The following is a 22,213-nucleotide window of genomic DNA, read 5'->3' on the forward strand; positions in this document are numbered from 1 at the left end:
CTCTACCACCATACGTGGTATCAACCTAGTAAACCTCCAATGCCAGTATATCTTTCCTTAGAGAGAGGGCCCAAAACTGTTCACAGTGTTCCAGCTGCCATCTGACTAGTAGTGTAGTTTCAGCAAAATCTCCCTACTTTTATACTTCATTTCCCTTGAAATAAAGGCTAACGTTCCATTTGCCATCCTAATTCCTCAGTGAATTTATATGCTAACTTTTTGTGAATAATCCACAACTCCCAAATTCCTCTGAATATTGTCTTGTTTAGTGGTTTAGAAAGATTTTACCAATTTTCACTCCAATCCCTTCAAACTAAAGGCGAACATTTCGTTTACTTTTCCTGTTACCTGCTGAACTTGCTAACACTGTGATTTATAAACGAGGACTCACATCGCTCTTCTGTAGCTTTCTGCAGTCTTTCTCTATTTAAATAATATTCAGCTTCCATGTTTTTTCCTGCTAAAATGCATAACGTCACATTTTCTCACATTATATTCCATTTGCCAAGTTTTTGTCCACTTGCTTAACTGTTCTATATTCCTCTGTATTATTAATATGCAACATGGCACAAATTGACTATGACTGGAAAATATAAAATACGGCATGACATGAGCAGCATTGTCTCTATCCAACAATAAAAGAAACTAAATAGATATTTCCCAAGGTGGTCACTGCAATTTGAAGTATTAGTGTAACCATATTTTATTAGAATATTGCTGCTGGAATTGGGTCCGTTTCCATCAGCATTCCTTCAATATAACTATGCAACAGGCAGATGGCAAAAGACAGAGGGTGGCACATAGCGCCAGGGACCTGGGTTCTATTCCACCCTTGGGTGACTATGCAAACTCCATACATACATGCCTGTCTGCTATACTTCCCATAGTCCAAAGATGTGCAGGTTAGGTGGACTGGCAATGCTAAATTGCCCATAGTGTGCAGGCTACGTGGATTAGCCATGGGAAATGCAGGATTATGTGGTGGGTCTGGGTGGGACGCTATTTGGAATGTCAGTGTGGACTCGATGGGCCGAATAGCCTCTTGCTGCACTGTAGGAATTCTATGATTCAATGAAAAATCCAGCACCGTGAATAGAACTGAACTGCAAAGTCATGCAAATTACTGTTCTTTTTTAAGTGAATCTTCTGTCTTACTCTCTGACCCATGTACCTACGTTATATACAAACTGCAAAATGATGAGAAAGAAATTCACATTCCTTTTAGGCAAATATGATTTTAGAATAAAGCAGAATTACAAGTTATACTTTTTTTTACAAGAAAGACCCCTCATTGGGGCATTTCCACATTTTATTTACAATTTTGGAGCATCCAGTTAATATGTTTATATATATCCAGATAAATTTCTTAAAGTATGTACAAAAAATGGTAAAGATGAAAACAAATTTAAAAACTGTATATTATACAGAGAACCATTCACTACCGTTGTCAATAGTCTGAAAGACATAAAATCAATACTGTTTTCATTTGTGTCTATACAGTGGTAACCATACAATAATAAAAAAAACAAATATTGCAACCTGTACTGAATGCATTTATAAATGGTCAGCAGAAGTTTCAAAAGCAATTGTCACAAATTCTTAAATATTACCACAGTTCAACATTTGCATAAGGCATACTGTTTGAATAGGTGTTCCAATTTTCAATTTATTACACATGCAAACTACAAAACAACCAGCTTTTGATAATACCTTGCTTAATCTCTCATTTTTGTCCTGCAAGTTTTTGTTTAAAAAGACAGTTACATTGTATTATTTTGAACTCAAAGACAATGTTTTCATGTATCTGGAGAATAAGGCTGGTTTCTTGCTGGTAAAAGCAGCATTTTGTTGTTGTAGTCCTGTTCTAGTTATTAGCCATTTGAAAGTGTTTATTGTGCTTTAGCCGTGTCTTTTTCCTTCAGTTGAAGTTGTGCCAGAATATATAGGATGACTTGATAGCAGAATATATACTGAGCCTGCACACAGGAACACAAAAAGAACCTTGTTGAACAGTGCATCATTAAGTTTGAAAAAAAGACTTGCATTTACTTAACTCCTTTTAAGACCACAGAATATCCCAAAGCACTTCACAGGTAATAAAATACTTCAGTGTATTTACTGTTGTAATCCAATAAACAATATAGAAAACCTATGTACAGAAAGCTCCCACAAACTTTTAAAAGAAAACTGAACAGAAACAGACGCTGCTAGAAAATCTCAGCCGGTCCGGCAGCATCTGTGGAAAGAAGTCAGAGTTAACGTTTCAGATCCAGTGACCGTTCTTTGGAACTGAAAATAGACCATAAGACATAGGAGCAGAAATTAGGCCATTCAGCCCATTGGGTCTGCTCCACCATTCAATCATGGCTGATAAGTTTCTCAACCCCATTCTCCCGCTTTCTCCCCATAACCCTTGATCCCCTTGATAATCAAGAATCGATGTCTGTCTTAAATATACTCAATGACCTGGCCTCCACAGCCTTCTGTGGCAGTGAATTCCATAGATTCACCACTCTCTGGCTAAAGAAGTTTCCCCTTATCTCCGTTCTAAAAGGTCTTCCCTTTACTCTAAGTCTGTGCCCTCGAGTCCTAGACTCTCCTACCAATGAAAGCATCTTCCCAACATCCACTCTGTCCAGGCCATTCAGTATTCTGTAAGTTTCAATAAGATACTCCCTTATCCTTCTAAACTCCATCGAGTATAGACCCAGAGTCCTCAAACGTTCCTCATATGTTAAGCTTTTCATTCCTGAGACCATTCTCGTGAACCTCCTCTGAAACTGCTCCAGGGCCAGTACATCCTTCCTGAGATATGGGGCCCAAAACTGTGCACAATACTCCAAATGTGTCCTGACCAGCGCCTTATAGAACCTCAGAAGTACATCCCTGCTTTTATGTTCAAGTCCTCTCAAAATAAATGCCAAAGTTGCATTTGCCTTCCTAATTACTGACTCAACCTGCAAGTTTACCTTGAGAAAATCCTGGACTAGAACTCCCAAGTCTCTTTGCACTTCAGATTTCTGAATTTTCTCCCCATTTCGAAAACAGTCCATGCTTTTATTCTTCTTACCAAAGTGCATGACCTCACATTTTCCCACGTTGTACTCCATCTGCCACTTCTTTGCCCATTCTCCTAACCTGTCCAAATCCTCCTGCAGCCTCACCACCTCCTCAATACTACCTGTCCCTCCATCTATCTTTGTACTGTCTGCAAACTTGACCAGAATACCCTCAGTTCCTTCATCTAGATCCTTAATGTATAAAGTGAAAAGTTGTGATCCCAACACTGACCCTTGTGGAACACCACTTGTCACCGACTGCCATCCTGAGAAAGACCCTTTTATCCCCACTCTGTGCTTTCTGCCAGACAGCCAATCTTCTATCCATGCTAGCACCTTGCCTCTAACATCGTGGGCCCTTATCTTACTCAGCAGCCTCCTGTGTGGCACCTTGTCAAAAGGCCTTCTTGAAGTCCAGGTAGATAACATCCATTGGCTCTCCTTGGTCTACGCTGCTCATCACTTCCTCAAAAATTTCTAACAGATTTGTCAGGCATGACCTCCCCTTGATGAAACCATGCTGACTTTGCCCTACTTTACCATACACTTCCAGGTATTCAGAAATCTCATCCTTTACAATGGACTCTAAAATCTTATCCACGACCAAGGTTAGGCTAATCGGCCTGTAATTTTCAGTCTTTTGCCTTACTCACTTTTTAAACAGAGGTGTCACATTAGCGATTTTCCAGTCCTCTGGGACCGTCCCTGACTCTCGTGATTCCTGAAAGATTACCACTAATGCCTCCATTATCTCTTCAGCTGTCTCCTCAAGAACTCTGGGGTGTAGACCATCTGGTCCAGGTGATTTATCCACCTTCAGGCCATTCAGTTTTTCTAGCATCTTCTCCTTGGTGATGGCCACCATACTCACCTCTGCCCCCTGACTCTCTCAAATTTTTGGGATATTACTCGTGTCTTCCACTGTGAAGACTGACGCAAAATAACTACTCAGTTCCTCAGCCATTTCCTTGTTCCCCACTACTACCTCTCCAGCGATCCGATGTCCACTTTTGCCTCTCTCTCTTTCAGTCCTCCTTTATATTAATGGCTAGCTTACCCTCATATTTAATCTTCTCCCTCTTTATTTTGTTGCCCTGTTGATCTTTGTAAGCTTCCTAAACATCTGGTATCCCACTGCCTTTCACCATATTATATGCTTTTTCTTTTGCTTTTATGCTATCCCTGACTTCCTTTGTCAGCCATGGTTGTGTCATCATCCCGGTACCATGTTTCTTTTTCCTAGGGATGAATTTTCGCTGTGTCTCCCGAATTACTCCCAGAAACTCCGGTCATTGCTGTTCCACTGTCTTTCCTGCTAGGCTCCTCTCCCAGACAATTCTGCCCAGCTCCTCCCTCATGCCTCTGTAGTTGCCTTTATTCTGCTGTAATACCAATCAAACATTTGTTTAAGTGCCATTACCTAAGGCATAAAGGTAAAGTTGCCATAAGTTCCCAGAAGACCAATAGGCTGCTCCCTCATTACAGAGAGATGACTGGTGGTGAGTTTAACCTGAGGAACTCTCCACCTCAGGTGAAGGGTGAAGCTAAGAAAGCAAACTCAGCCGGTCCAGCATGCAAATTAGACCCATGCTACTGGTGTCACTTTGCGTCATCAACCAGCTGTCCGAACAACTGAGCTACCGATAAATATCAGGTAGGACATCAAAGATAATATTACCTCTCTTCTTCAAAATGGTGTCATGGGATATTTTATATTCACCGAAGAGAGCACGGGGACTTTGTTTTAACATCTCTTCTGAGAGAAGGAAATCATGTAAACGGTGAAGCATGTAATAGCCTATCTACCTGCAACTTCATAAAACTTAATGATGACCATGATTATATTTGCTGTTAGCACACAACTTGTTACAACAGCATTCCACTGAACAGACTATGTAACAAAGTTCACTAACACTTAATTGGTTTCCATAAAAGTTTGGACAGTGAAATGCAGTGACAGAAATGGATACATTACGGTGATAATTATCATGTACATTTTTAAGTTGGATTGTTATAAATTCACAATAGCCTTTTTGAAACAAATGCACAGAGCTTTATAACAAACCAAAACTCCTGACAATTTGTCTTACAACGAAATATAACAGAGAAACAGATTATTTAACTTAACAAGTCCAACCTGGCATTTGTGCTCCGCTTGAGCCTCCTCCTACCTTTGTTCATTTATCAGTGTAACCATCTATTCCCTTCTCCTTCATATGTTTGTCTAGCTTCCCCCAGGGGAGGCAATGGCATAGTTGTATTATCGCTGGACTGTTAATCCAGAGTTTCAGGTAATATTCTGGGACCCAGTTTTGAATCCCACCATGGCAAATTGTGGAATTTGAATTCAATGAAAATCTGGAATTATGAGTCTAATGATGAGCATGAATCCAATGTAAATTGTTGGAGAAATCCATCGGATTCACCGATGTCCTTTAGAGAAGGAAACGGCCAGTCTTACCTAGATTTCATAACACTGCAAATGACTCAAGTGCAACCAATACAGTAAGGTAGATAAAAATCAAAGGTGGGTCACATCGGTGACCTCAGACCCACAGTAATATGGCTCACTGTTATGGCTAATTAATGCTGGCCTAGCCTCATACTGGAACATTTTCTACTTTTTGTATCCCAGTGGAATTAGGACACCAAACCACCCCAGCCCCATATGCACTTTCTCCAAACTCACTGATTTCTAGCACTTCGGGTTTTTGTTTTCATAATTTCCCTAGTAAGATTTTATGGAGACTTAAGTGAAGAGCAACATTATAAACTGCAAGTACTTTGTACTTTTGTCCACACAAGAATATTATTCAATGTAAGTGATGTACAGTATTGTACGTGGCCAAAACACAGCTCTGCTGCACACTTCCTCAAATTTAACAGTTGTGTGCTTTCATCCTTCAAGTGATTTCACCAGCTTAGAAGGCAGCATTACTTTGTTCTAAAGGGCCATTTCCACTCAGTAGCGAAACAGATTTTATCTTCCTGAAAACTCACCTCAGTCTGGATCATCCCATATCGTTGGCATCTCATAGTTTCAACAATGTGAGAAATGTCAAACTGTTGGCAGACAAAAGGAAGAGTTACAAAGTGACTAACAATCCAATAGGATAGATGCGATTAGAACTCTTTGCAGCACAGACATTTCAAACCAACAAAAATCTATTAACGGGGGCATCATCGTTAAACTCTCTCACTCTACTTTCTGACTTAGACTGGCATTACACATGGCTTCCTGTGCATCAGCCAAGTTGTCATTCTTTATGTATGGTTGGACAGTTGACAGATTTTTTTTAGCCATTCAACATATTTCTAAAAAGTTGATCAGAAGCACATATCCATGGGCATTCTCAAAAGGCAACCTAGGGGCTTTGTATTGTATTGTTATTTGAAATAAAACTAAAACTGACCAAAATTCCTTATACCATATCAAGTCAAAGGCAATAAATTCAAGCCATTGTTCAAAACTAGATTTCACAACACTGCAAATGACTCAAGTGCAACCGATACAGTAAGGTAGATAAAATTCAAAGGTCCATCTGCTGTCTTTTTCAGTTTACCTTCATCCTCATGGAGAACAAAATGATTGGTGGAAATCTTATTTTCCATCAACATTTGCATTGCATGGTAAAACTAATGTATTTCATCATTAATATATTGCAAAAACTAAATTACACAAGCATTACTTGATGTCCATTTCTGTAATGCAGTCCTAGCTGCTGAAGTGCATTTCTTAATAATATGACATGATAATAACTTGCGTTAAGATAGGGTTTTTAAATATAGTAAAACTTCCCAAAGTACTTAGCTAGAGAAATTATCGAACACAACTTGACTGTGAGTCACATAAGGTGATATTATGATGGATGATCAATAGCTTGGTCAAAGAGGCAGGTTTAATGGAAAGTTTTAAAAGGAGAGGGAATTAGAGGTGGAGAGAGAAGGGTCGAGGTGGAGAGGTTAATTGAGGAACTTCCAATGTATAGAGTCTATAGCGTTGCAGACAATGCCATTGATTGACAAGCAATCTTGCTCAACTGGGTCAATTGGCTGGATTGGCAGATGTAGTTTAATTTACATAAATGCGAGGTATTGAATTTTGGTAAAACAAACAGGGACAGGACTTATACAGTTAATGGTAGGGCCATGGGTAGTGTTGTAAAACACAGAGACCTAGGGGCTCGGGTACATAATTCTTTGACATTTGCGTCACAGGTAGACAGGGTGGCTGAGAAGGCATTTAGCATACTGCCTTCTTTGCTCAGACCTTTGAGTATAGGAGTTGAGACGTCATGCTGAGGTTGCACAGGATGCTGGTGAAGCCTCTTCTAGAGTACTGTGTGCTATAGGAAGGATAATGTTAAATAGGAGAGTTTCAGAAAAGATTTACCAGGATGTTGCGGGGACTAAAGGGTTTGAAATATAAAAATACGCTCGATAGACTGGGGCTTTTTATACTGGAGCGTAGGTTGGGTGGTGACATTATAGTGGTTTATAAAATCATGAAGGGCATAGATAAGGTGAATAGCAAGGGTCTTTTCCCCAGGGTGGGGGAGTTCAAAACTAGGGGGCATATTTTTAAGGTGAGTGGAGAAAGATTTAAAAAGGACATATGGGGCAATTTCCTTACACAGAGAGTGGTTCATGTGTGGAATGAACTGCCAGAGGGAGTGGTTGATGCAGGTACAGTTGTAACATTTAAAAGACATTTGGATTAGTACACGAATAAGAAAGGTTTGGAGGGATATGGGCCAAATGCAGGCAGGTGGAACTAATTTAGTTTGGGAACACGGTCAGCATGGACCGAAGTTGGACCGAAGGGTCTGATTCCATGCTGTATGACTTTACGACTCTGACTTGATAACTAAAATCATGCAAACTCAAAAGTCTGGAATTGGAGGAGCTATGATATTTTAACAGGTTGTAAGGCTGGTGGAGGTTTCGGGGAAAGGAGAGATGAGTCCACAGAGGAATTTGAAAACAAGGACAAGCATTTTAAAATCAAGTCATTGCTAAACTGGGACCAATACAGTGCAGTTGGCATGGGATGATGGCTGATTGGGACTAAGTGTGTGTTAGGATACGTGTAGTGGGTACAGCATAAGAGTAAGCCATTCACCATGCTGTGTGTACCCTGGCTATCTGCAAAAGTGACTTTACTAAGCCCGCTACTCAATCCTTAAACAGGAGTCCTGCATTTTATTTCCTCTCTTCATTACACCCACTGGCAGTGCATTTGAGATGCTAAGCATTCACTGTGCAAATTTACTTTTCCTCATTCTGCCATTAGTTCTTTTGCAAACCACTTTAAATAAATGATATACTGCCTCATTCCCACATGATTTTGAACACTTCCATCAAATTTTTTCCCATCTTATCTCCTCTCAGGAAAATCAACTCCATCTTCCCCACCCTAACCATGCAACTGAAGTCCCCCATCCCTGGAAATATTGTCAAATTCCCTCAGGGACTTCACAACCTTCCTAAAGTGCTGTTTCCAGAACTGTACACAATATTCCAGTTGAAGCCAAATCAGTGTTTTATAAAAAGATTCATCATAACGCCCCTGCTGTTGCAAGTGGTGCTTCTATTTGGAAAGCCCAGGGTCTGATGTGCCTTTATAACTGATTTCTCAACTGCCTTTTCAAACAATTTGTTTCCCCAAGTGTTTCTGCACCTCCTTTAGAACTGCTCTATTTTGTTAGACATCTTCTCAGGCTTCCTATCAAAATGTTCCATTTTCATTTCTTTTGGGTTAAATTTTACTTGTCACATGTCTACACATTCCAACAGGCCATGAATGATTACCTGTCTCACAGGTTAACTTCCAAGTTTTGTGTCATATAAAAACGTTGAAATTATTCCTTCTACCCCAAGTCTAGGTCATTACCGTATGAACAATAGTTCAACACTACTTTCCATTTCTTGTCACTTGGCCAACTTTGTATCATGCTGCCACTGTTTTTACTCATTGGGTTTCACCTTTATTGGTAGTCTATCAAATGCCTTTTGGAAGTCCAAATACGCCATATCGATTGTGTTCACTCCAAGCATTTCTGCCATCTTACTATATAAAAGTATATCAGGTGCAATTAAGAATATGTAATAAATGCTGGCTTTGCCCGTGATGCCCACATCCCATGTACAAACAAAATCACGAATTGCCATTTATAACTGCACTGACTTTCTTTACTTAATCTACAGATGTTCAAGTGACTGTTAATTGTGTCCTGGATTAAAAGTTTTCCCATCACTAAAGTTAAATTGCCTAGCCTGTAGTTACTTGGCTTATCCTTACACATTTTTGAACAAGGGTAGCACTTGGAATTCTCCAATTCCGTGGCATTATATTCAAGGAGGATTGAGAAGATCATGGCCAGTTGCGCCGTAATTTCCATTCTTATGAACCTCAGCATCCTAGTTACCAATTTTAAGTACAGTTAACTTTTCGAATACTTCTACTTTATTAATTAGCTCATACCAATCACAACTACCTACTGTTTCACTATGAATTGGACAGCATGCAAAGGAGTCATTTAGCATCTCAGCAAGCCTTCCAACTCCATATACAAGATTTTCATCTGGACCCTAATCAGCTCCAACTCTTACTATTTTTTATTATTTAGATAGTTATAGAAGATTTTTGACTACCTTTCATGTAAGCCACTGGTCCCTTCTCATGCTCTTAACCCCTCTGATTTTCATCACCACTTCCCCTTTGAATGTTTTCGGCCTGGCTCACAATTGTATTATCCATCTATTACCTGTAATACAGCCCACTTTTCTGCTTCATCTTACTCGATTACTTTCATCATCCAGGGGGCTATGGCTTCTATGTCTATTTGGCCATGAAACATAACAGCAGAAGTAAACCGTTCAGCCACTGATACTGCTCTGCCATTCAATGAGATCATGGTTGATCTGCTAATCATCAACACCCCTTTCCTGTCTTATCCACATGAGCTTTGATCGCCTTGCTGATTAAAAAGATGTCCATCCCAGCCTTGAATATACTTCATGACCCATCCTTTACAGCCCTTTGCAGTAAAGAATTGCACAGACTTGCTACCCTCGCAAAGATGAAAATTCCTCCTCATCTATCTTTTAAATGGACGAAACTTAATCTGAGATTATGCCCTTTGGTTCTACACTCTTCTAAAAGGGGAAATTACCTCTCCTCATCTACTCCATTAAGTCCCCTAAAAATTTTGTACGTTGTCCTTCATTTTGCTAAACACCAATGAATACAGATACAACCTCTCAGCCAGCCCTCCCTATCCAGAATCAACCCAGAGAACCTCCTGTGGACAGCCTCCAATGTCAACGTATATTTCCTTAGATAAGGGGATCAAAACCATTCACACAATTCCAGCCGCAGTTTGACTAGAATATAGCATAACCTTGTATAATTTTAGCAAGATCTCACTGTTTTAATAGTCCATTCACTTTGAAGTAAAGGCCAACTTTCTATTTGCCTTCCCTATTACACACTGAACTTCGCTGTTAGATTTTTGTGATTCACGCACAACGAATCCCAAATTGCTCTGTGCTGTAGCCTTCTTCAGTTTTTCTGCATTCAAACAATATTCAACTCTCCCATTCTTCCCATAGCCTCGGATTCCTCCATTATATTCCACCTGCCAAGTTTTTACCCACTAACACTTCCATCTATATCCCACTCTAGACCCCTTATGTTATCCTGCCTATTTCTGTGTTAATAACAAATTTGGCAACAGCATGATCTGCGAGTCCAGAACTCGCAGTCACTGTATCAGGATACATGGTAGGCCATTTTGGACTGATATGAGGAGAAATTTCTCCATCCAGAGAGTGGTGAGTCTGTGGGATTATCTGCCACAGAAAGCATTTGAAGTCTAAACAATGAATGATTTCATGAAGGAGTTAGATGTAGTTCTTGTGGCTAAAGGGATCAAAGTACATTCACTTCCATCATCCAAGTAGTTAATGCTCAGATACATAGAAAACAGGGGCCGGAGTAAGCCATTCAGCCCTTAATGAGCCTGTTCTGTTATTCAATACAATAGTGGCTGATTGTCCAACTCAGCACCCTGTTACTTGTTTCTCCCCATACTCTTTGATCCCTTTAGCCACAAGAACTACATCTAACTTCTTTATGAAATCATTCATTGTTTAGACTTCAAATGCTTTCTGTGGCAGATAATCCCACAGACTCACCACTCTCTGAATGGAGAAATTTCTCCTCATATCAGTCCGAAATGGCCTACCATGTATCCTTATGCAGTGATTGCGAGTTCTGGACTCACAGATCAGAGGGAATATCCTTTCAACTTTTACCCTGCCCAGTCCTGTTAGAATTTTATAAGTTTTTATAGGATCCCCCACTCATTTTTTTAGACCCCAAGGAACACAGGTCTAACTAATCCAATCTCTCTTCATACCTTTGTCCTGCCATCTGAGGAACTCTTCATTTACCAAGTCTGGCTCCATCTACAGCCAGAACATCATTCCTCAGATAAGGAGACCAAAACTGCACACAATATTCCAGGGTATGGACTCACCAAAGCCCTGTACAACTGTAGCAAGACATTCCTGCTCCTGTAGTTCAATCCTCTTGCTACAAAGATCAAAATACCACGTCCTTTTTGCTCTGCCTGTTGCACTTGCATTTTAGTCTCACTAACTAGTGTACAAGGACACCCAGGTCCCATTGCACCTCTCCTTTTCCCAGTCCATCACCATTCAGATAATTGTATTTCTGTTTTTGCTACAAAAGTGGATAATCTAACATTTATTCATATATCTCATCTGACATGCATTTGCCTATTCACTCAATTGGCCAAATCTTACTGAAACATCTCTCCATTCCCCTCATAGATTGCCCTCTCACCCAGCTTTGTTTCATCTGCAAACTTGATGATATTACATTTAGTTCCTTCATCTAATATACATTATTATTATATTGATTAACTGTGGTCACAGCACTGAATCCTATGGCATTCCAGGTTGCCATCTTGAAATAAGCACCTTTATCTCAACTCTGTCTTTTCGATTAGTTTGCTGACCATCTATACATGCTATATGCTTGTCCCACCTTTCCTCTTTTGGAAAAGTACCTCAACAAATGCAAACCATCTCCTCACTTCTATTCAATTAACTGGCACAAAGCAAATTGCAAGTTGCAAATTGCAATTTACCATTATAAAGTACATTGATGCTTGCACAGAAATAGCAATATATCACTATTACATCCAGACATACTCTGCAGCTTACCGTTAAGCATAGGACAAAATGGGAACCACCTGAGCTGAAAAAAAAACTTCTTATAGATGGTTGTGTGTTAAATTATGGGCTTATTCTTCTTTGGTTAAGGCAGGGATGTGAAGAATGGAAATTACTGGATTACAGCAAGAAAAATATAATAGTTTCCTGACCATTTTAAGAAACTGTATTTTATTTCATGTGACTGTGGTCATGAGTGAAGGCTTGAGAATTTATATTTTAGGTGGCAGGAATTTAAACTGCTGAATTTGTTGCTTCCTTCATTCCATTACAAGTCCCCAGAGCTTGACACTGCTAAAATTCACTCTCACAATTACAAAATTGAAAAGGTAAAAATCCAAAGCCAGCAGTAAAATTTGTTTGTTTGTTAGAAGATAATGGTCATTGAGTTGTACAGCATAGAAACAGACCCGCGGTCCAACTCATCCATGCCGACCAGATATCGCAAAGAAATCTAGTCCCTTTTGCCAGCATTTGGCCCATATCCCTCAAAACCCTTCTTACTCATACACCCATCCAAATACCTTTTAAATGTTGTGATTGTACCAGCCTCCACCATTTCCTCTGGCAGCTCATTCCATAAATGCACCACCCTCTGCGTGAAAATGTTGCCTCTTGGGTCCCTTTTAAATCTTGCCCCTCTCACCTTAAACCTATGCCCTCTAGTTTTGGACTCCCCCACCCTGGGGAAAAGACCTTGTCTATTTACCCTATCCAAGCTCATGATTTTATAAACCACTATTAGCTCACCCCTCAGCCTCCGATGCTCCAGGGAAAATAGCCCCAGTCTATTCAGCCTCTCCGTGTAGCTAAAACTCTCCAACCCTGGCAACATCCTTGTAAATCTTTTCTGAACCCTTTTAAGTCTCAAAACTAACTTCCTGTAGCAGGGAGACCAGAATTGCACGCAGTATTCCAAAAGTGGTCTAACCAACATCCTGTACAGCCACAACATGATCTCCCAACTCCTGTACGCAATGCACTGACCAATAAAGGCAAGCATACCAAATGCCTTCTTCATGATCCTATCTACCTGCGGCTCCACTTTCAAGGAACTATGGACCTGCACTCCAAGGTCTCTTTGTTTAGCAACACTCCCTAGGAACTTATCATTAAGTGTATAAGTCCTGCCCTGGTTTGCCTTTCCAAAATGCAGCACCTCACATTTATCGAAATTAAACTCCATCTGTCACTTATCGGCCCATTGGCCCATCTGATCAAGATCTCGTTGTAATCTGAGGTAACCTTCTTCGCTGTCGATTACACCTCCAATTTCGGTGTCGTCTGCAAACTTACTAACCATACTTCCTATGTTCACATCAAATCATTTATATAAATGACAAAAAGCAATGGACCCAGCACCGATTCTTGTAGCGCACTGCTGGTCACAGGCCTCCAGTCTGAAAAGCAACCCTCCACCACCACCCTCTGTCTTCTACCTTTGAGCCAGTTCTGTATCCAAATAGCTAGTTCTCCCTGTATCCTGTGTGATCTAACCTTGTCAAATGCCTTACTGAAGTCCATGTAGATCACGTCTACTACTTGGCCCTCATCAATCCTCTTCGTTACTTCTTCAAAAAACTCAATCAAGTTCACGAGATACGATTTCCCACGCACAAAGCCATGTTGACTATCCCTAATTAGTCTTTGCCTTTCCAAACACATATAAATCCTGACCCTCAGGATTCCTTCCAACAACTTGTCCACGACCGATGTCATGCTCATCAGTCTATATTCTTGGTTTATCCTTACCACCTTTCTTAAATAGCGGCACCAAGTAAGCCAATTTCCAGTCTTCCAGCACTTCACCTATGGCTAATGATGACATAAATATCTCAGCAACAGGTCCAGCAATCACTTCCCTAGCTTTCCACAGAGTTCTAGGGTACAACTGATCAGGTACTGGCGATTTATCCACCTTCATGCTTTTTAAGACGCGTTGCGCCTCCTCCTCTGTAATATGGACATTTTTCAAGGGGTCTTCATAAACTAGTTTGATTTTTATTTCTGTTGCAAGAATGCTTCTTGCTGCTGAATGTAAGCATCAGTATATCGTATGCACACCAGCTGGATCAGCATGACCTTTTTGAAGCAGACAAGAAAGTCTCAAAGACCTGTTCTAATCAACACATGCTGTGTAGCTCCAGATACAAGACGAAACATGTTTTCTGCAGGTGTAAGCACCAAATTAAATACAGAAATCATTTCCTATAGTTTTCTTTATGATTCCATTTTTGTTCCTCATTTTTACAGTATTGTTATAGTATTGCAGGCTTCAAAACTATGCATGTACTCATACACAAGGCCAAGTTCCATGGGGTGGGCGGGTCAATTGTAACTGGATGGACTGAATGGCCTGCTTCCACACCAGAGATTCTACGAATTTGTGCATGTACACAGGCTCAGGCCATTCAAATTGGGTCCTCTAAAATATTTTATGTACGTGTACGTGTGTGTGTGTGTGTGTGTGTGTGTGTGTGTGTCTGTGTCGGTGTAAAATGTTTGAAGGATACACAGATTCAAATAAAACAGCAAAATAAGTTTAGAGCAAACACTGCAGCATATTGCAAAGTATGTGAATTTTCAGCCACATGAAGAAGAATGAAAAGTTTAAGACACTTTGGTAGTGATTTCTAATGAATGTACAATTTGTTATCTTCAACTTGATTTTGGCTCTATTCCTCGCTTTTAAACTTTTAGCACAATCTCAATGGTCACAAGCCCAAAATTTCACTACCAATATTTTGCAGTTTGCAAGTAGATTGCAGGGGTCAATTGTGTCAAATATTTTACACTTTTTTGTATTTGCATAAAATGCACCTGAGTTTAAGGATTTTTCTAGATAAACTCAGAACTGATGAAGAGTCATCAAGACTTGAAATGTTAGCTTGCTCTGTATCCATTCATGCTGCCTGACCCACTGTGATTTCCAGCATTTTTTTGTTTTCAGTACAGATTCCACCACCTGCAGTAATTTGCTCCTTCATAATTCAGTAGTTATGATTTTTGCCAAAAAGAAATACACAGTAAGATGGAAACTGCATTGACACAACACCTTCCACATTTCTCAGGAAATCTCAAGGTGTCAATTAATTACTCTTAAACTGTCATTATACAGCAGAGCACAGTAACTAATTTCTGCACCACCAGGTTTCGGAAACAGATATGTGATAAATGATCAATTCATCTGTTTTACAAAGTACTGAAACGAGAGTAAGTATTAGCCAGGACACCAGACCAAACAATGGACCCTTAGTTAAGTTTCTCATCTGAAAGATAACACTTCCAACAATGTAGACCACTCTTGGCAATGCAGTGATGGCCTAGCCGAGATTATGCGCTCAAATCCCTGGAGTAGCAATTTAAGACAAAAATCATAAATGCCAATTTAGTGGAAATACTTACATCAAGTCCTTTGCTGATGAATGTCAATACTGCATCTAGGCAAATAAGCGTCCCTGAACGACCAATTCCTGCACTACAGTGGGCAATTAAGGAGCCAGTACGTTTGATATGTTTCATGTAGCTGAGAAAGGCAACTAATTGCTCCGGCTTTTCTGGGGTTCCATGGTCCGGCCAGGCGGTAAAGTTCAAATGCGTTACTTGTCGTGACTCGCCACTCTGAATAAACAAAGGAATGATTTTACCCAGAGAAATTAACTACAAGACATCTCCTGTCCTGAAAAATCAAATAAGTACTCAAAATGGAGGTAGGAAAGCTGATTTTCCTGTGCATCCTGAAACTGGGTGCTGTAATTGTAATGATCTAAATATATCTGTCTTTAGGAGTTCAGGCCATGTCAAAACCCTGGATTTCAGCTGATGGTGGTCTACCTCAGGGCAATATCAAACCAGACGTGGGTTAGGAAAGTGAAATATAAAGGCCAACTAGCTGCTGTCTTGAAACAACTAAAGAGATAATGCCAACTCCACTGTCAACTCTCAACTTGACCTCTTGTAAAAAGACAAAAAAAAATAATCTTGTGTCCTATCTGCTTTACAGCCTATCTCTCAGAATCAGAGCATACAGAAGGTGCCCTTCAGCCCATTAGGTCTATACCACTAAAAATATACTACAGTCTACACTAGTCCTGCTTTTGCATACTAGGTCCAGAGCCTTGAATATTATGACACTTCAAGTGCTCATCTAAGTAATTTTTAAAGTTTGTGAGGTTTCCCCCTTCAACTATCCTCCCAGGCAATGCATTCCCAATTCCCATCACTCTCTGGGTGAAAACATTTATCCCCAAATCCCCCCTAAATCTCCTGCCATGCACTTTAAGATTATACCCCATTGTTATTGATCCTTCAACTAAGGGGAACAGCTGCTTTCTATTCATCTGGTCCATGCCCCTCATAATTTTATACACCTCTGTCAGGTTCCCCTCTCAATCTTTTCTGCTCCAGGAAAAACAACTCCAGGTTATCGAGCCTTTCTTCACAGCTGAAATGCTCCATCTCAGGCAAGATCCTGGTGAATCTCCTTTGCATCCCTTTCAGTGCAAGCACATCCTTTCTATAATGTGGTGACCAGAACTGCACACAGAACTCCATTTGTGGCCTGACCAAAGTCCTGTACAGCTCCAACATGACCTCGCTGCTCTTATAATCTATGCCATGACTGAAAATGGCAAGCGTCCCAAATGCCTTCTTAACCATCCTATTAACCTGCCCTGCGCCTTCAGGAATCTGTGGATATGTATTCCAAGATTTGTCTGTTCCTCTGAGTTTCATGTCTTGCCATTCATTAAGTACTCCCTTGTCTTGTTCCTTCTTCCAAGGTGCACCCCCTCACATTTATCAAGGTTAAATTCCATCTGCCACTGATCTGCCCAATATGTCTATATTTTCCCATAACCAACACCTTCCTGTTCACTGTCGATCACCCGGCCAATCTTTGTGTAATTGCAAATTTACTTATCATCCTCCCCTCCATATAATCATCTACATCATTTATGAATATCACAAACAATAAGGGACCTACTGCACACTGGGCTCCAGTCACAAACAGTCTTCTACTACCACCCTTTATCTCTTAACACAAAGCCAACCGTGGATCCATCTTTCCAAGTTATCCTAGATCCCATGAACGTTTACCTTCTTTATCAGTTTCCCATGTGGGACCTTGTCGAAGGGCTTACTGAAATCCAAATAAACTGCATCAACTGCCCTATGCTCATCCAAACATTTGGTCGCCTCTTCAAAAAAAAAAATCCACCAGATTTGTTAGGCATTGCCTTCCTCTGAAAGCAAATGCTGATTATCCCTGATCAAACTATGCCTCCCCAAATGAAGATTAATTTTCTCCTTCACTAACTTCTTTAATAGCTTCCCTACCACTGATATAGATTCACTGGTCCCTGGTCTCTCTCTACAACCCTTCTTGCAAAGTCCCACTCGGTGGAAGGAGTACCCCTCTTGGATGAGAAAAGGATCTCAGGCCCGCTTCTTCCATCTGCTTTTCCAAATGAACATCCCAGAGTGTGCAGGAAAATGAGGCAATAGGAAAGGAATGTCTTCTTCCATCTTATTTATGTGACTGTCCACAGCCTATGCTCTCTGCAGTTAGCACTAGGTGCACAGAAATGGCATGCTGGCCATTTGTTTCCTCTTCTACGGTCTAGTCAATATAGTGACATGAAAATACAAGCAACTATATATTTGAGCACTCTCTTATATAGTGTCTGCTGGCAAAATAGACCAATTGCACCAAAAATAAAGTCACAATTTGGCTGATCTATTCACACAAACCTGTAAGTTAATCATCTCAATTTTTCGAACAATAAATTCTTCCAATGAATGGCAACGTTGAAGGATTATCTTAATCTTGTTGTTAATTATTATTGATTTTCCCTGAAGTTCTGGCCAGTATCTTTGACATTTGACCTTTCCTCCTTCAACTTCGAGAGTCATCATGGCAATGATGTTAGACTCTTGTTCCCAAACCATCTGCCAAAAGTCTGCCAGTGTATGAGGTAAAGGTCCTTGACACGCGATGTAGGTGTAGTCATGTTTATCCACTGGTATTTTTATAAAGCTGGCATTAATGTATCCATGCTCTTCTCCAAGAGGAACTCGTGTGCCATCATCTGCAATTAACCATTAATTAATTAGTTTCCATCTCTTGTATCTATCGGTTGTTTCATTATGTTTATTTGGATACAGAACAGGAAGTAAAGATACAATACTAAGCAATTGAAAATTAATAGCATTCTTGTATTGCAAAGTGGTGAAAAACTGCTGCCACAGTTATCAATTAAATACTATATTCTACATGCTCCCTTCTATCCGGGAATTAAATAATTATCATAAACTTTAAAAGCAGTGCTTTTGTGTATAGTGGGTTGAGATAGGAAACTGATGAGATACTGACACCTAAGCGTGCGCAATAAAAGAAAACTGAATTCATGCCTAGCCTCAGAAATGTACAGCAAGTATGTATGTAGCAACATTTGCCCATTTAGTGTGTTCCATCCAGAAATCTACTTGTCACCTAATTACAAGTGAAACTAAATGTTTTGAAGAGTTATCTTAACTCAAAGAGATAATCCTGCAATACCTTAGGTTATGAAACATTACACACTATTCATCCATTTGTTTAACTGAAGACATTTCTATCACCCAAGAAACAATCGTGCTATGCCCAATTGGGAGATCTAGCATTCTTGTCTTACAAAATGGTGTAAAAATGTTGCAACAGTTACTAAATTAAATACTATACTCTACTTGCTTCCAGTTTTACATTAATGAAACAGTGCGCTGCCCTTATAACACAGTCAGTGCTGCCTAAATTTGTTAAGACCACAGAAATAAGATCCTGATTGGCTTTTGCCTCTGCAAACCTGCTCTAGCCATTTACTAAGGTAATGGTTGATCTTCTGCTTCAACTCCATATTCCCTCACAATCTCATATCCCTCAAGTCCCTTCATGTCCAAAAGACCAGTGATCTCTGTCATGAGAACACTTGACAGATCTCTGGGTTAGAAAACGCCAGTGGTTCACAAGCTTCTCAATTCAGAGATTTCCTATAATCTCAGATCCCCAGCCAAGGGAACTATGCCCTCTGTAGCTACCCTGTCAAGACCCATAAAAAACATTACATGTTTTAACTGGTCACCTCTCATTTTCCAAATCCAGGGTATGTGCAGTCTAGTCAACGCTGTCTCTCCTCATAGGGCAATCACATCTCAGGAACCAGCTGCATGAACCTTTATTGCACTTTTAGGCCTAGTATTTTCCTTAGTCAAGGATCAAAACTGCACACAGTGCTCCAGGTGTGGCCTCAACAATGTCCTGTACAACCGCAGCAAGACCTCTTTACTGATGTTCCATTCCTTTGTAACAAAAGCCAATATACTTGCCTTTCTAAAGTCTTGACATTTCACAATGTTAATTTTCAGTGACTCAAGTACAAAAACATTCCTGTGTGTCTCTGAATGCGCACATTTTCCAGTCTCCCACCATTCAAAAGATATTCTTTGTTTTTCTCCCAAAAGTGAATATCTTCATCCTTTGTCACATTGTATTCGGGCAGGATCCCACCAAGTTGCCCATACTCTCTATATCCCTGCATTGCCACTTTATGTCCTCAACATTGTTTACTTTCTTGCATAATTTAGTTTTGTCAGTAACATATTACATTCAGTTCCTTCATCTAAGTTATAACATAGGTTGCAAGAAGTGCAGGCCCAAGTACGCAGCTAGTTACAGTGTGCCAAACTAAAGAGAGTTCCAGTCAGTCTGACTCTCTCTGTTTACTGTCCGTTATCCATCCATTCTAACATTTTACCTCTAAACCAAACCCATGATTCCTAATTTTTTCATTTGACACCTTGTTGAATGCTTTATGAAAATCCAAACACACTAAATTCACTGTTCACCATTATCCATCTTAATAGTCAGATCCTCAAAAAATTCAAAGATATCTGTCAAAGACTATTTCCGTTTCATAAATCCATGTGATTCTTCCTAACCATCCTATGGTTTTTGAAGTCTCCTGCTGCACGTTCGTACTAATCGATTCTAGAATTTTTTCCAAAACTGATGTCAAGCCTGCTGGCCTATACAGTTCCCAGTTTTCTCTCTTCCACCTTTCTTGAACAGTGGTGTTGTACTTGCCACCTTCCAATCACTAGGACTATTCTAGAATCTAAGGAATTCGGGAAAATCAAAGCCAATACATCTACTACCTGTGCAGCTACTCCATTTAAAACCCCAGGATACAGTTGCCAGGTCCACAAGAATTATTGCCACTTTGTCCCATTAATTTCTCCAGTATTATTCCTTTGCTTATGAGTTTCATTAAAGCTTTATGTTCTGCTAGATCCTCGGATTCCCACTGTTCCTGAATTACTTTTCTTGGTCTTGAATCGTAAAGACACGTACAACACATTTGTTTAATATCTGCCATTTTGTTAACTTTACCTCTCTTAGCCTCTGGGCAGCCCATATTTATTTTCACTATTCTCTCCTTATTTACGTAACTATTAATTTTCCTGCTAATTTATTCTCATTCTCGGTCTCACCTTTGCTGTATTCTAAAATGCTCCCAATCCTCAGGTTTACTCTATTTTTGACAACATTATAAGCTTCATTCTTGACAGATCAACCTCGAAAACTACCTCATACATTTTTGAAGAACTCATCTGCCACACCATTACTCAAGTTCTGAGGAAGGGTCACTGAATCCGAAACGTTAATTCTGATTTCTGTCCACAGATGCTGCCAGACCTGCTTAGCCGTTCTGGCAATTTCTGTTTTTGTTTCTGATTTCCAGCATCCACAGTTCTTTCAGTTTTTACACTATCAAATCTGGTTTACTCAGTCTACATGAAGCTTAGTGCCCCCATAATTACTGTATCACCCTTAATTACAAGCACCCTAAACTATAAGGCCCTAAACGAATAGACAACTCCCACCAATGGTTACTGCCTATTAGTGTTTCTTAGCTCAGCTCAAACCAATCCCACTCAATTCTTCCTGTCTTTTTCCCATGCTGTATTACCAGGGTTAACCCCCCTCCCCTTATCTTTTGCCCATCCCTTCTAACAGTTAGGTGTCAAGAAAATATTTCATTTCTAATATGAATATGAACAAAGATTGGAAAAATTATTGTTGTTCTACGTAACATTATTTCAATAAATTTCTTCTTTCATTTGAACACTGCAAATAAATTAAAATTAGCACAACTTACTTTTTGTTTTTTGCACTGTCAGCTTTTAAAGAGTTTTTTTTGAATTTCTTTTTGTCAGTTTTAGTTTGGTATGCTTAGAGGTCTAACAGCTTTATTATGTTTAAAGTGATAATTATACACTCTTGTGATTGTGGTAAAAATGTTCAAATGTGAAGTCATACAGCATGGAAACAGACGTTTCAGTCCAACGAGTCCATGCCGGCCTTAATCTCAAACTAAACTAGTCCCACCTGCCTACAATGGCCCTTATCCCTCCAAACATTTCTTATTCATGAACTTATCCAAATGACATTTAAATGGTGTAACTGTACCTGCATGCACCACCTCCTCTGAAAGTTCATTCCACACATGAACCACTCTGTGTGTAAAAAAATTGCCCCTCATATCTTTAAATTTTTCTCCTCTCACCTTAAAAATATACCCCCTTGACTTGAAATCCCCCAACCTGGGGAAAAGACACTTGCCATTCACCTTATCCGTACCTCTCATGATTTTATAAACCTCTATAAGGTCATCCTTCAACCTCCTATGATCCAGTGGGAAAGAAAAGTTCCAGCTTATCCAGCCTTACCCCATAACTCAAACCTGTTATTCCCAACAACATCCTGGGAAATCTCTTTTGAACCCTCTCCAGCTTAACAATATTCTTCCAATAACAGGGCAGCCAGAACTGGACACTATTCCAGAAGACGCCTC

At 39.9% G+C, this 22,213-nt stretch overlaps 1 protein-coding gene across 1 annotated transcript in view; it reads right to left on the reverse strand.

Moving 5' to 3' along the window:
- Positions 1-1,286: 1,286 nt before the first annotated feature.
- Positions 1,287-22,213, reverse strand: part of ptpn13 (protein tyrosine phosphatase non-receptor type 13) — a 190,343-nt gene continuing 169,416 nt past the window's right edge. Inside the window, exons 37-40 of the mRNA XM_048604393.1 lie at positions 18,075-18,412; positions 15,729-15,944; positions 6,060-6,122; positions 1,287-1,976 (exon numbers count right to left, since the gene is read on the reverse strand). Coding sequence (XP_048460350.1) covers positions 1,890-1,976; positions 6,060-6,122; positions 15,729-15,944; positions 18,075-18,412 — 704 coding nt within the window. The 3' untranslated portion in view covers positions 1,287-1,889. The remainder of the gene's footprint in view (positions 1,977-6,059; positions 6,123-15,728; positions 15,945-18,074; positions 18,413-22,213) is intronic.

This window comes from Rhincodon typus, chromosome 1 (genome assembly GCF_021869965.1).
Source record: "Rhincodon typus isolate 14 chromosome 1, sRhiTyp1.1, whole genome shotgun sequence".
Taxonomy (NCBI): domain Eukaryota; kingdom Metazoa; phylum Chordata; class Chondrichthyes; order Orectolobiformes; family Rhincodontidae; genus Rhincodon; species Rhincodon typus.